We start from the raw sequence: 14,868 nt of genomic DNA on the forward strand, positions 1-14,868 counted from the left end.
AATCTTGGCAAAATGTTCCAATAGTTACTTTCACCATTAAAAATGTATACCTTATTTCCAGCCTGAATGTGCCCAACTTCAGCTTCCTGTCATTGGATCATGTTATACCTTTCTCTGGTAGATTGAAGAGCCCACTATTAAATATTTGTTCCTTATGTAAATACTTAAACTGTAATCAAGTCACCCCTTAGCCTTCTCTTTAAGCTAAATTGATTGAGCTCCTTGAGTCTATCACTGTAAGAACTGTTTTCTAATCCTTTAATCATTTTTCTGTAGAGTCACACATTTTTCCTGTAAAATGTAGTATAAGAAAAGAGAAATGCCATCCAAAGAATATAAATTGCAAAATTTAGGACCTATTCTTGAAATGCCTTTATGTATGTATGCTCATGTAAGTAAAGTTATTTGCTTGTAACCATTTTTGTCGTTAAGTGAGTTCAAGTACAAGAGATAATCTCCCTCTTTTTATTAATAAACTTGTTTTTCTTTTAATCTAAACCAATCTAGTGAGGGGTTTGAATTGAAGTGATTGTTAACTCCAGTTACAGTAATAAGATGTACTTTGATCTCTTCTGAGCATTCCAGGAGATGACTGGATGCTTCCGGGCAGATGGTTTTGGGGAACTTCAAGACTGCAGGTGTGTTGGGCTCACCCTAAAAGTAGTAACCCAGGCTGGTGGAGACCAGGATGTAGACAGGCTGCTGGGGTCGGAGAGTGGAACGAGGGCTGCATGGCACACAGACGCTCAAGGAACTGCACGCTTGTCTGCTGGATGTTGGTGTCCAGGCTGTGAGCCCCAACAGCAGGGCCATCCCTACGGGTGTGTGGGGCCCAGGGCGGAAGTGATGAATTTGTCACTTCCAGGACTGACCCATCACTTCCGGGACTGACCATGCCAGGTCAATTGCACCAGCCTGCAAGGACCCCCAAAGCATGGGGCCCAGAGCGGTCACCCCGATTCACTGTACCCAAGGGACAGGCTCTGCCCAGCAACAGAGCATTTTAGGCACCCAGGGTTACAGGATTGGCAGTGTCCCAATCCCTTACTGGTCTGAACTGAACCCCCAAATCTGTCAGATACGCTGAATACCATGTAATTTACTCTGTGGCTCTTTCTGATTGCCATAAAAAATCATGTCCCCATCTGCTCTCTGTGAACACTAATGAACCCATGGTGCTGCTTGCAAGGACTGGTCTACACTAGAAAAGTTATACTGATGTATCAGTTAAGGGTGTGAATTTTTAACCAATATAATCATTCCAGTATAAGCCCTAAGTGTACACAGTTACACTAGTATATTGCTTCTTGAACTGGCATAAACTGTACTGCTGTAAACACTGATGCCAGTATAACTGCATCAATACTAGGAAAGTTCTGCCATTTTAACCACATCCTGATTAGATTCCTATTAGAGTCAAGGTCTTCAATCCTGCAAACATTTAAATGTGTGTAATTTTGCCAATGTGAGTAATCCCACTGATTTCTATGGTACTGTTCACGTGAGTAAATTACCCATGTGCTTAACATTTACAATTCAGGCTTTGGTTTGCCCCAGTTGCTTAGCAAAAATGTGGAACCTCTCTGAAAAGCTTGGCCAGCTGAGAACATGGCATCTTTTAACAGAGTATTGGCCTGGTCTATGCTACAAAGTTTTGTGAGCATAGCTATATCGGCTAGGAATGAGGAAAAAGTCACTCTCACTAGCTACCCCGAGTGTAGACGCAACTACGCCACCAAAAGAGTATTCTGTGGATTTAGCTAATGTAGCTATGCCCACAGAAGAATTCCTTCTCCTGGCATTGCTGTACTGACTAAAGCTCTGTAGTGTAGACATGGCCTTAGTTACAGTGTACAGCATACAGCTTTGACCCTGCAATGGTTTCCAGGTGGGTGGTTTTCATGTGCCCACACAAAGCCCATTGCAAATCAGTGGCACTTCAGATGGATGCCGGGTGTGGCTGCAGGAGTAGGGTGGACCAAACGCCTGTAGTCGATAAAGGAGGGCAAGTGGTTTGATTCTGTTCTCCCTGGTTGGCTGGGGTTTGTTTTCTGGTTTGGGGGAGGCTGCTGGGCTAGGGCTTTGTTTATACACACACAAAAAACACTTAGGGGGAGAGATTTCCAAAGGCAGGAAGAGCCCTTTGGTGTCTCCCTCCCATGGGAGTTGGGTGCCTCACTTAGGGTGACCAGAGAGCAAGTGTGAAAAATCGGGACAGAGGGTAGGGGGTAAGAGGAGCCTACATAAGAAAAAGCCCCAACTATTGGGACTGTCCCTATAAAATCTGGTCACCCTAGCCCCACTGCCCTGGGTGACTTTGAACAGAGGCGCCTTCTCTCTGGCCTCCACGGCCCCCTGTAATGCCAGGGAAGGGGCCCCAGGGCAAGCTCCCTCCCCACCCCAGCTGCGAGGCAGGGCAGGCTGGAAAGGGGCCGGCTGGGCTGGGCTGGGCTGGCTCGACACAGAGGGCGGAAGCAGGTTTCCCCGTGGCGGGCAGAGGCTGGGCGAAGCAGCAGCCGCCGCCACCGGTCTAGCATGTCGTACTGCTGGGGAGCCGGCTCCTGCGGGCAGCTGGGGCTGGGCGAGGCGGCAGCCGGCGGGCCGGTGCGGTGCCGGCGGGGGCCAGAGGCCGGCGGCGGCCACACGCTACTGGAAGCGGCTTGCGGGGAGCGCCACACGCTCCTGCTGCGGCCCGACGGCACCGTCTGCTCCTGCGGGGCCAACGCCCGGGGGCAGCTGGGCAGGAGGCTCCGCCCGGGGCAGCGGCCCCCGCCTCGCAGCTACACGCCGGGTAAGAGGCTGGGCAGTGCCCTGTCCCGCTCGGGCAGCCGGGGGCCAGGAGCGTGGGGCGAGGCGGGTGGTTCCGGGGGCTGGGTGCTGGGGGTCTGTGCGGTGCTTCTTCCTCACCCACATCGCTGGGGCCGGAGCTGGCCCGGCACTAGGGCAGGCGCCCAGCTGGGTTCCGCTGGGTGCATGCAGCCGGCTGGGAAAGCCGCTCCCGCTCCGGTACGTTTCCATTTCTCCCTCCTGCCAATCAAGCTGCAGGTTTCGGATTCCGCCTGCAGGTCGCTGCTACATTCGGTTTCGGATTCCTGGTGGGGGCAGTCAGCTGCTGAGAGGCGAAACCCAGCCGCAGCTGCTGCTCTGCTTTCTGCCTCTGGCTGGCTGTCTCTCCTCCTCACCGCTAACTCAGAGAGAGACTAGCGAGAGAAGGTGGCAGCCCTCTCTGCACCTACAAATCAATATCGGTGCCAGGGTGGATTTGATTTAAATCATAGTTTAAATCAGTAGTCAGGAAGACTCGATTTAATCATGGTTTTCTACATAAAAGTGCATTCCTGTTGGTTGTTATATCCTTAATACCTATTCTTCACAACCCAGAGAGGTTTCATTTTTAGGTTTCATTTTTAGAAGGTACAACTATACATTTTTAAACTGATTTATTTTGAAAACGTTTCAGATTAGGTTTACAGCTATATCAGAAAATGAATGATTGTTTGGTTATTTCATTTACCGAAAGTAATTGAAGCAGATATTTCTGAAGTCCTTGGGAGGTGAACTATCTCCAATTCAACAGGTTAATCATTAATATTTGGAGGATTTTCTTGCCATGGTGTATTCGGAGGAGATCACCAGACAGACATTTAAATTGTTTTATTTAACTAAAACAACAACGTTAAGTATTCTGGATTTTTTTTCTTCAACAGCAAATATAATATTTTAGAAAAAAGCATATGTCCCTTGCTTTTCACATTTATCTCCAGACTTCTTGTCCTTGTCCAGATCTATTCCACCCCCAACGATCTTCTATTCACTGAACTTTTTGAAACTTTTCACTTTTAGAGAGAGGTAAGGGATTGACTCTGTACACAAATTTGCAGAGGGACAATAGAGTTGAGGTCTGTTATTTCTCACCTCTATATATTATTTATTTATTGGCCAGGAATGGCAAACCGCAGCCCCTGGGAGCTGTGGGCGGCCATGCCTGCGGACAGTCAGTGTAAACAAACTGTCTCGCGGCCCGCCAGCGGATTACCCTGATATTTGGATATTTCTTACCAATAAAATTATTGCTACAAATTTGGTTTATGACTTATTTCCAGCACCAAAGAAGAGAGAAAGTTCTCTCAACCCATCTTTTCAAGTAAAAGTACAATAACATTGGTAATTAGCAAACTTAGGAGAAATGAAAAGCTGTGGAAGGTGAATTAAGATTTTAGGCTGACGTGTTTAAATATTTCATTCGTATAAAAGTTCTCTTATATTCTTGTGGTACTGCCATAATTTTTTCCCAAGGCACATTAGTGTTAAGTGTTAGAAACCTGAGAGTGCTCTTGTTTTTCCTCTGTATTAACCAACATGCTCATGGTCCTGTGTCAGCCTTGATCTTTCCAGTAGAGGAAGGAAACTCCATTTAGAGCCTATTTATGCTACTTCTTAATTAGTGGGAGGAATCACCAATGTGAATTTCTTCCCCCAGGAGCTGAGTGTTGCTATATGACTAATCCTTTGCTATTGGCAGGTAGGGTTTGTGTATATCTTTTCTTTCTGTAACCTCTGAATAACTTTTTTTCCCCACCAAAAAGAACAAATTCAAGCTTTAGAAGCACAGATTATTGTTCATGTGAGCTGTGGAAAAGAACACTCGCTGGCTGTTTGCAACAAAGGAAAGGTCTTCTCCTGGGGAGCTGGGTCTGAAGGCCAGCTGGGCACTGGAGAATTTAAGGAACAAAGTTTAATCCCGAAGTAAGTAGCCATTTAAGCGTAATGTTTCAGACTCACTGTATGGTCCCCATTTGTGCACGTCACGAAACCACTACAGAATCTGGCCCAGTTTGACATTGGTCAGGACTGGAACTGGAAGGTCTGAGAGAGAAAAGTTGAGTTTTGGGGGAAGTTTGCAGAGCATTGAATCTCACATCTAGCTGTCTCAAAACAGGTGTAAGAGTATTTAGATGCTGTGCGTGGTTTCCTACTCTTGCATAGCATGTTCTTTACTTACCCAAACACAGCATTTCATCCACAAGTTAACTTTGTCTCTGTATGATTTCTTTTATCATAAGTGAGGGATTAGATGGTGGTTCAACATCACCTGAATTGTTTGCAGCTTGTTTAGAAGAGATTTTTCTGCTAACTATGTTGGGGTGATGTAGGCTTCGGCATGCATGGAGAGAGAACTGCTTGAGGATTTCAGATATTTTTTTTTCAAGTGCAGTTACAGGACTTATTTATAAATAGCAGTACACGCACTCATCTGTGAATATGGGACTAAATTCAGCTCTGGCATCAGTGTTCCAGTGGAAGTCAGTGCCAGAGCAGGATTTGCCCCCTGCAATTTTTGGGCAGTGGTGCAGCCACAAGTTAAAGTAGGGGAGACGTGTTTATTTCACATAATCCTGTTAGTTGTTCTTGTAAATAACATTTGTTTTGTATCCCCCACTGCGAATGTCAGATCAATGCAAGTTAGGTTCCTTTGCCAAATACACCTCTTTCTAACCATTTTGCACCTGACATGTTTATGACATGACTACTGAATGGTATACGGAAATGTAAAGCACAAACAGTATGACCACAAACCCTTTGTTTTTATAGCAAGTATATTTCTGTCTGTCTCTTTCCTGTTTAAGGAGAATTGTTGTTTACCTCTCCTTCCCTTATCCCTCCTCCTCCCACAAAGTTGAATGTATCAAAGACTAGATCAGCTACTTTAATCCCGACTAAAGTTTAGGCTGTGCAAGAAGCGTGGGAACAGGTCTCAACTCTCTTGCAGGCTGCACCGAAAATTGAGGATCAAGCTCTAGAGCTTATAGTTTGTTGTGGGGGTGGGGAAGAGGGTAGCAGCCAAACAGAGAAGATCCAAAAGTGGGTGGTGCTGGTCAGGAAGGGGATGTGGCAGTGATGGCTCAGGGATGATCCTATGGGGGCATGACCAATTTAAAGCTGCACTTTCCTAGGGGAATCCTCGTGGTGGGATGGTGCCTGCTCTTTCCTTGACCTTAAGTCTTTCCTTCCTCGACTTTACTCCCCAGCAGGAGATCACCAGACCTCTCCTCACCAGCAGGGATGCAAATAACTCCTCAGCACATCAAGTTCTAAAAAAGCCAGTGAATGTTGTAAAATAGTCACTAACATCTGTACACCACGGAAGAAGAATCGCCTTGACCAGACCATGACTGTTTGGTCACGTGTGAAGTGGTTTAGCTGGCATATTACATTCTGAGGCCTTGCTGAACTCGGGAACAAAATGCTCTGATCCTGTATCAGATGAAACTCTAACACTTCTTTACCCTTTCATAATGTTGTTTTTCAGTCTTGTAAGACAACATTTGTAGTTAGTTAGTTATTCCCCACTCCACCCTCCCATGCATGCCCTTTCTATCTGCTTGCTGGGCATGGGGTTAGGAAATTGTAAGCAGTGTATTAAAACTCACACTTGAAAATGATTTAGTGAAAAATATTGGGCCCATTCTTAAAAGCACTCTACACACAGGCTTAAGTGGGAATTTAGCACATGGAATAGACCCAGTCTGGATGACCTTATGGCATATCAAACATGGCTCCTCCAGGAAGTCTGTAGAAGAGACCGGGTTTTTCAAAATGTATGGAACAGTCAAAAACTCCAGTCAAGTTTGTTCTACATGCATAGGCAATACCAACAGAGTATACTCAGAGAGCACTATTAGAAAAGAAGCTTTTATAATTAAGAAATATAGCATGCTTTTTAGACCCTTAAAATTCAGATATAAGAACGGCCATACTGGGTCAGACCAAAGATCCATCTAGCCCAGTATCCTGTCTTCTGACAGTGGCCAATGCCACTGAGGGAATGAACAGAACAGGTAATCATCAAGTGATCCATAATCCAATCCATAATGGATTTTCATTAGACTACCAAAAAATCTGATCTATAAACAATCTTCATGCTAAATTTTTAGTTTCTGTTCCAAACTGCTAAGACACCCAAGCTCTTAAAAAAACAACCTTACAACATTTTCTCCATTATTAACATTTATGTTTGCTTTCTGTTTCCCACCCTGCCTTTGTAGTAAAACAAACAGCAGAACAATATTTGCTTGAGCTTTCTAAAGACATTCATCATTAGGAAGAAACCAGATCCAGAAAGTTTCACCCCTCCAGGTGAAAGTTTGACAAAGTTCTAGGCAAAAGTCTTGTTAGCATGGGCATGTTCAGGGAACCTTAACTTTAGCTGTAGCTATGCTCTCCAGCTGTAATGCTTATATATGGATACTTTTGCTGTCAACAAAGTTATATTGCAGTGGATGTGTAAGAATCTATTCCGAATAGGTTCAAAATACAGTGCGCGTTCACCTCTGTGTGAATAATAGGCCACTGAAGCACAGGACAAATTAAGTCAGAGTCCAAATGACACATTTATATGCATCTATCTTAAGTAGTGGAGAAACAACCTATTGCAGAAAACTCTGACTGGCTAATGGCCAGGCAAAGGTAAATCAGAGACTGCAGAGTCAGTGTTATAAAATATAATATTACATTATCTGTTTTCTGAAACATAATTGAGTTTTTCATATGCTCTAGAAGCCAAGTTAACTTGGCTGTCCTGTTTCTACTACAGGAAAATAGATGGCCTTTCTGCTCTCCGAATAATACAAGTCACCTGTGGGCATTATCACTCGGTTGCACTTGCACAAGGTAATACACGTTTCATTCTTAAATTATTTCCAAAGTGCCATGCAAGCAATTCTGTTCTTTGGTGCAGTTAATTTATGTGTCAGTCAGATGTTAAGTTGTCCATTACTCCTTTAACAGAAATTGTTAGTAGTAATCATGCTCGTTACAGTAGTGCTCATGGACCAACCTAGAATGGAACCCTATCGTGTCCAGTACAATGCAAACACAGAGTAGTACGCAGTCCTTGCCCTGAAGAGTTTACCGTCTAATAGATGAGATGGAGAAAAGGGAGGGCAAAGGGATACAATATACAAGCAGAGCAATCAGTGTGATGCGGGCAAATGTCAATTTATCTTTTTCTGTTTTTCTTACAGCCCAAATAATGCTTAGTACCTCATTTCTGAAAAAGCCCAGTGGGGCCAAGTTAGCCATTGGTTAGTTATGCTCACAAAGGAGCTGCTAGTAACATTTTTTTGTCAAAGCGTTAGCTATTGTGTTACTTGTGGCACCTTAGAGACTAACCAATTGATCTGAGCATAAGCTTTCGTGAGCTACAGCTCACTTCATCAGATGCATTCAGTGGAAAATACAGTGAGGAGATTTATATACACACAGAACATGAAAAAATGGGTGTTACCATACACACTGTAAGGAGAGTGATCACTTAAGATGAGCTATTACCAGCAGAAGAGCGGGGGAAACCTTTTGTAGTGATAATCAAGGTGGGCCATTTCCAGCAGTTAACGAGAATGTCTGAGGAACAGTGTGGGGTGGGAAATAAACATGGGGAAATAGTTTTACTTTGTGTAATGACCCACACTTTGGGAGACAGGCCAGTCCTTGCCTACAGACAGCCCCCCAACCTGAAGCAAATACTCACCAGCAACCACATACCACACAACAGAACCACTAACCCAGGAACCTATCCTTGCAACAAAGCCCGTTGCCAACTGTGTCCACTTATCTATTCAGGGGACACCATCAAAGGACCTAATCACATCAGCCACACTATCAGAGGCTCGTTCACCTGCACATCCACCAGTGTGATATGTGCCAGCAATGCCCCTCTGGCCATGTACATTGTTCTTGTTAACTGCTGGAAATGGCCCACCTTGATTATAACTACAAAAGGTTTTCTCCCCTCCCCCGCCTCCCCCACTCTCCTGCTGGTATTAGCTCATCTTAAGTGATCACTCTCCTTACAGTGTGTATGATAACACCCAATTTTTCATGTTCTGTGTGCATATAAATCTCCTCACTGTATTTTCCACTGAATGCATCCGATGAAGTGAGCTGTAGCTCACGAAAGCTTATGCTCAAATAAATTGGTTAGTCTCTAAGGTGTCACAAGTCCTCCTGTTCTTTTTGCGAATACAGACTAACACGGCTGCTACTCTGAAACCAGCTATTGTGTTGGGTGTTGTCTGTGATGGGAAGGCAACCCTTCTCAAAACTGCTATTTAGATAAGAAAATGTCAAAAATCTTCCCCACGTTCTTTTGGGGAATTGTTCATTTGATAGCTAAAATCCATCTTCAGTAATAAAGAGATGAATGTGTCCCTTCTTCCTCCTCCTAGTGAGGAACCACAATTCCTGCTACATGCAGTGAGGCTTCTTACATCCAGCACGGATGGTTAAATGGGCAGAGAAGAAGCTTCCTCTGCTGTTGCCTGTTCTGTACTTGTTCTGTGGCTAAACAGAAGGCACTGGGTTCAGGGCTGTCAATCTGGCATTTGTCATGAGCACTACATTAAATATATGCCTTTGGCATAGTGTGTCATGTTTAAGAGGGTGGTATTTTATCTTGTTATACAGGTTCACTGGCATTAAAATGGTAGAAGGGGACGCTGAGAAAAGCATTCTCCGTTCATTATTTGTTGTTGTTAGATGAAAAATGTAACAGTTTCTATGAGCATACAGAACTACCTGATTCCTCAGCTTTGGATGGATTAGGAAACTATAGATACTAATTTCAGTTTGCTACCAACACAAGCTGTGTAAAATTATTCTGTCAGCACAGTGTCATGCAGCTCCAGGTATTTGCCAAATCACAAGCATGAGGAATAATGGGTATGGGCCAAATTTAGTTGTCATCACACCCCACAGTCATTGGGGTAGTGTGTGGATTAGTGAGCATAGAATTCACCCTTATGTAGCTTGACTGAGTGGTAAATCTGCCCTCCTCTGTGGCATCAAATTCACATCAGGGGCATAATTTTTCACAGCTCTTAGTGAGCTAGTTAGTGCACGTGTCACTTGAAGGTGTGTCATCTTTTACTTTGTTTCTCTCTTTCTTTTAATAAAAATAAAGATGGCAGAGTCTTTTCATGGGGACAGAACACCCACGGCCAGCTGGGCCTGGGTAAAGAAACCCCCTCCCAGCCTAGCCCACAGCATGTCACATCTCTCAACGGGATCCCCTTGGCTCAGGTTGCTGCCGGCGGGGGACACACCTTTGCGCTGTCTCTCTCAGGAGTTGTGTATGGGTGGGGAAGGAACAACGCACGGCAGCTGGGATTAAATCACGCTAATACAAGAGGTAACTCTATCCTTTCATTTCTCAAGGAAACTCCATCTTAATTCCAGGTTTCCTCTTGTTGTATAGACTCTCCTGAGATAATGGGATGGACTTAGACTGTTCGCTGGGATGGACTTACACTGTTCGCTAGAATGAACCATGACTAGAACTAGATGAATATGAGGGGGGAAAGGATATGTACATGTTTGAATGAATTTGCACCAACTGTTCATGTCCTATCAAATGAGTTTGTTGGCGAGAAATCACCAAAATGGGAAACTTTAAGCAAACATTTGCAGAATGTTTGCAGGAACACATTTTGAATTCATATTCACACTGGAAGCCTGATTGTAAGAGTTGTACCTACCCAAAGAGGGAGCAGAAACATCCTGTGACGTTACCCAGGGTACAATCTGGACTGATGGACAGCTGTGTCCCCTCAGTTCTCCGACCTGGGGTGACATTTACACTGCTTCGCCGTGAGAGCAACCACTCCTGGTCTGCTCACACACAGCCTCCAGCAAGTAGGTTACTCCCAGCTATACTGTATGAGTACTGTAGCCAGCCAGTCATGAACTCCGCTGCAGGGCAACACCAGCAAACTCCCAGTCCCAGACTTCCCCTCAGAAATGTGCATCTTGTACTGCCCAGCACCCTCCTGGGCAATACAAGTTCATATAAAGTCCTTTATTTCATTAATAGAATAACAGGGGTGGCCAAACTGTGGCTCATGAGCCACATGCGACTCTTTTACAGTTAAAGTGCGGCTCACAAGTCCCCCAGACTCCCTCCCAGTGTCCACCTACCAGACAGGGGGCCGTGGGGAGAAGCTCAGGACCTCACCTTGCAGGGGGGTGGTGGAGTAGGGGCTTCTGTCCAGCGGGGAGGGGAGCAGTCTCAGGGCTTCAGCCCTGTGGAGAGCACGTGCTGGGGCTTGGGGCTTCAGCAGGAGTGGGGCTGAAGCCCCAGTTCCCAGCAGGTGTGACCTGGCTCTTGAACTTCTAAAAATAGTTGTATGTGGCTCGGAGGGCCAGTAAGTTTGGCCACCCCTGGAATACGATACGCACAAATCCTGTTCTCCCAAATGAAGTTTCCCAAACACACTGGTTTAGATAAAACAAATTTATTAACTACAGAAAGATTTTAAGTGATTACAAGTAATAAGGCATAAAAATCAGAATTGGTTACAAGGAATAAAAGGTAAAATGTAACTAATGCTTAACAAGCTAAGTGAATTCAAAGCAAAGAGCTCTCTTAGCAGGAGTTCCAACTGTCTTACTGGCTGAATCCTTCAGTCAGGATCCCTCTCCAATACTGCTTCCTTTGTTTTTCAAGCGTTGTTGATGCTGAGGGTGGAGAGAAAGGAAGAGGTGGTTTGGGATGTCTGCTCTTCCAGCCATTTCTCTTCCACTAGAATCACCTCCAGCTGGCATTCAGGAGACAGAAAGTCTGTCAGGAAGCTCAAGCTGCTGCTTTGTCAAAATGTCAGTTCTTTGCCAACACCCTCTCTCCTGCGGAAGAGTGGCCACTTAATCAGCTGAGGGTCCATTTGATCTTGTTGACACGTGGCTGAGCCCTTGGCTAGCCTTTTGTCTCTGGGGAACTGGTTTGTGACTGCCCCCAGAGCAGGTTGCAACATGTCTCAACAATACCACACAGCGAAATCTTTACATACAGTGTTGCCACACACATTTTACCAAGACAATAATGATCAGCAAATCCTGCGTTTTCAAATGATACCTCCCAGTGCATACTTTGTACAAGTTTTACCATAATCCTCTAAAAGGGGTGAATATAGGGGGACAGACTGTCACACATACCACCTAGCCAATCAAAACAGCTTGAATTTCTAACATTGAACTCTTTTTTTAATGTCCCCCTTACAAACAAGATACCAGGTAAGAACTATTTGCAGAAAATCAGTGAATCACATGAACAGCGATTAAATTTGAGGAAAATGAAGTGTTTGGACAGGAAAAGATGAGATGATTGACTCTATTCAGCCAGCTCGGACCAAAACATTTCCACAGCTTGTATAAAGGGTCCACAGGTCAGGCAGCTGTGGAGACAGTAGGATCTTTGGAAACCAGAAAGAATGACCAATTCATTTGGAAGTGGATGGTATAAAAACCAGCACGTTAATGTGACAGTATTATACTCATAACATTTTGGCCAAGCTAACAATATGCAATTTCTGTCTGGATGGAAATTTTGATGGCTCCCTATTTGCAGAGAATCTGTTAGGCCAGATTTAACCTGTATGGAATGTGAGGTTCGTGAGTGAGTGGCAGGTTGTTTTGTTTGGCAGTCTAGATGTTTAAGCCAGCATCTTCAAGCCCCCTTTGGGTTTCTTGCTCAGCCTGTAAGATTTCCCACCATGAGCCAAACCTGTGGTCTGTTTGTAGATTACAAATCCAAAACAAAGACACAAACTACAGTCAGGTTGAGAGCTTTCAAATGCAACTTCAACATGGCCTAGAACAAAAACTCTTCTGTTTCTATTTCTGCTCACCAGACAAAGCACTTACATTCCTTGCACTAGCTGATGCTGTAGAAGGTGTGTATGTAAATATGAGGAGACGAAAGCACAGATGATCTCATTTTGCCCTTAAACTCCCCTTTCCTTTTAAATATTTTTTAAATAAATCATGGTCAGATGATATGAAATCTCAGAGGGCAAGATGCTAAAAAGCAGGGTTAGGGTAACCCAACGTCTAGTGGATGGTGTTATGAAAGGAAAGAAGCCATTTCACATGCTATAGGAATCTGTGCTTCTCCAACAGAGCAAGTCTTCAAACCGTATGCGGTAGCTGCTCTGAAGACTATTGGTGTGGTCTATATCAGCTGTGGAGATGAACACACTGCAGTGCTCACCCAGGTATGCTCCAAATCCTTCTGTGTGATGCGTGGCCAGGCCATGACTGTCTACAGATAAGTGTACTAAGCTCATGCTTAGTTGGTATGATGGCACAGCAAGGCTTAAGGGTCTGTATTTGATTTTGGGTTGGAGGGATTAGAAGACCTGGGCAGTGCTAACCTTGTGCGAAGACCTTAGGCCTCGTAACTTTCACTGAGGTCTCTGGGATGTTTATGTGCTCAAGGATGTCCGGGTTGCACGTTGCTACAGCCTCTGGCGTTGGAAACCCCTGCTGGGTGTTTACGTGAAAAAGAACAAGGGCAGTTTAAGGTTATGGGACCCTGTCTTGCTCCCATTATATTCAATGGAAACTTTGCCATTGACCTCAGTAAGTGTAGGATTGGGCCAAATCCTGCTCATCTTACTCAAACCTATGATGGGACTACTCAGATGAGGAAGACAGGAAGTAGGATATGGCCCGAAGTGCTGTATAACCATGAAAATCTCCATTATCAATGGATAATTCAAGATGCTTTGGTTCCCAAAACAGAGCTTTTGGAAACACCCTACTTATAGCGACTGTTTTGTAGTTTATCTTAAAATTAACAATTATTCCACTATGTACAAACAGATGTAATAACAAATGTAAACAGGTTTTGTACTCTAGGAAAACGTTGGTATTTTGGAAATTTTTAAAAGAAATTTTACTTTCAGCCTAAACAAAGGACTTCTAATGAGAATAGAAATGGAATATGTATTTTTTTCTAGTACCAAAAGCTGTTTTCTGAAAAATTATCAAAAATTAATGGAAAGCACATGAAGTAAAAGCAACATCCTTGCACTACATCTGACATAGAAATCTTCTGCGACCAGCTAGTGCATATGTTCAGTAGGTTGCTTTTCCCTGGATCGGTGTGCTTGTAATCCACTGTGTGTGTGTGTGGGGGGGGGGGGGGTTGACCACCATTATTTTGGCTACGCCTTACAAGAGGGTATAAATCTCTCTCTTCCATACAGGGAATTTAGCCCTTTACCTCAAGCAGCAGGTTCATGCTTTTAGTATGAGAAATCCCAGGTTCAAACCATGCTGACAGCCCAAACTGGATTAGTTTACGTGCCCGCTGTGAATATGATCCTTCCTTGGTTTCACTTGTGTATGGCTAGTTTGTATCATCTTCTCTCAACAATCTTCAGGTTTTCTTCTTTTTTGCTGGAGGGGTTAAAAAGAATTAGGAGGTGAAAGTCCCATAACCATGGCAAACTAAATTTGCTTTTGTTTCAACAGGATGGCAGTGTGTTCACATTTGGAGATGACAGTGCTGGACAGCTGGGACATTGCTCTTCAACCCAGATGCCTGGTCCTCAAAAGGTCGAATGGATAGATGGTCCAGTTTCCCACTTGGCATGTGGAAGGTGTATACTGTAGCTTGTATGTTTTTCATAATAGTCACATTTTGCAAGGAAAAATAATATTGTTTTCTAAAGGAAGATAGACAATGTTGGGTCTTTTTTTTTTTAACCAGTTGTGTTCCCATTAAAAGCAAATAACTGCTTCAATATAAAGCTAAAGTTGCACAGTTACAATCTTAAGGTCAATTAGTGAAGAAGTTACCCTCCAGTTCTGTGAGAACACAGATACATTAGGTGTTTGCAGCAGCCGGTAGAAACAGAGTTTTAGGGTGAAGTTCAGTGGTATGCTCTGACTGCTTTGCACTCATTCCTTCACTAACAGTAAACTTCTGTAAACCCAGCTTTAACTGGCCTATGAAACTGGATTTCTTGCTCCTTGTCATCACTGGAGGGATGCAAAGCATTCAGAGTATTCCAGTAAAGCCGGCTCTTA

The 14,868-nt window shown here is 44.1% G+C and overlaps 1 protein-coding gene across 4 annotated transcripts in view; it reads left to right on the forward strand.

The window, feature by feature from the left end:
* Nucleotides 1–2,472: 2,472 nt before the first annotated feature.
* LOC140910224 (probable E3 ubiquitin-protein ligase HERC6) overlaps nucleotides 2,473–14,868 on the forward strand; it is a 33,957-nt gene continuing 21,561 nt past the window's right edge. For all 4 annotated transcript variants that reach the window (XM_073340673.1, XM_073340676.1, XM_073340677.1 and 1 more), the window contains exons 1-6: nucleotides 2,473–2,791; nucleotides 4,587–4,746; nucleotides 7,595–7,671; nucleotides 9,962–10,189; nucleotides 12,952–13,046; nucleotides 14,311–14,438. In XM_073340673.1, coding sequence (XP_073196774.1) covers nucleotides 2,536–2,791; nucleotides 4,587–4,746; nucleotides 7,595–7,671; nucleotides 9,962–10,189; nucleotides 12,952–13,046; nucleotides 14,311–14,438 — 944 coding nt within the window. In that variant the 5' untranslated portion in view covers nucleotides 2,473–2,535. The remainder of the gene's footprint in view (nucleotides 2,792–4,586; nucleotides 4,747–7,594; nucleotides 7,672–9,961; nucleotides 10,190–12,951; nucleotides 13,047–14,310; nucleotides 14,439–14,868) is intronic.

This window comes from Lepidochelys kempii, chromosome 4, assembly GCF_965140265.1.
Source record: "Lepidochelys kempii isolate rLepKem1 chromosome 4, rLepKem1.hap2, whole genome shotgun sequence".
Classification (NCBI taxonomy): Eukaryota; Metazoa; Chordata; order Testudines; family Cheloniidae; genus Lepidochelys; species Lepidochelys kempii.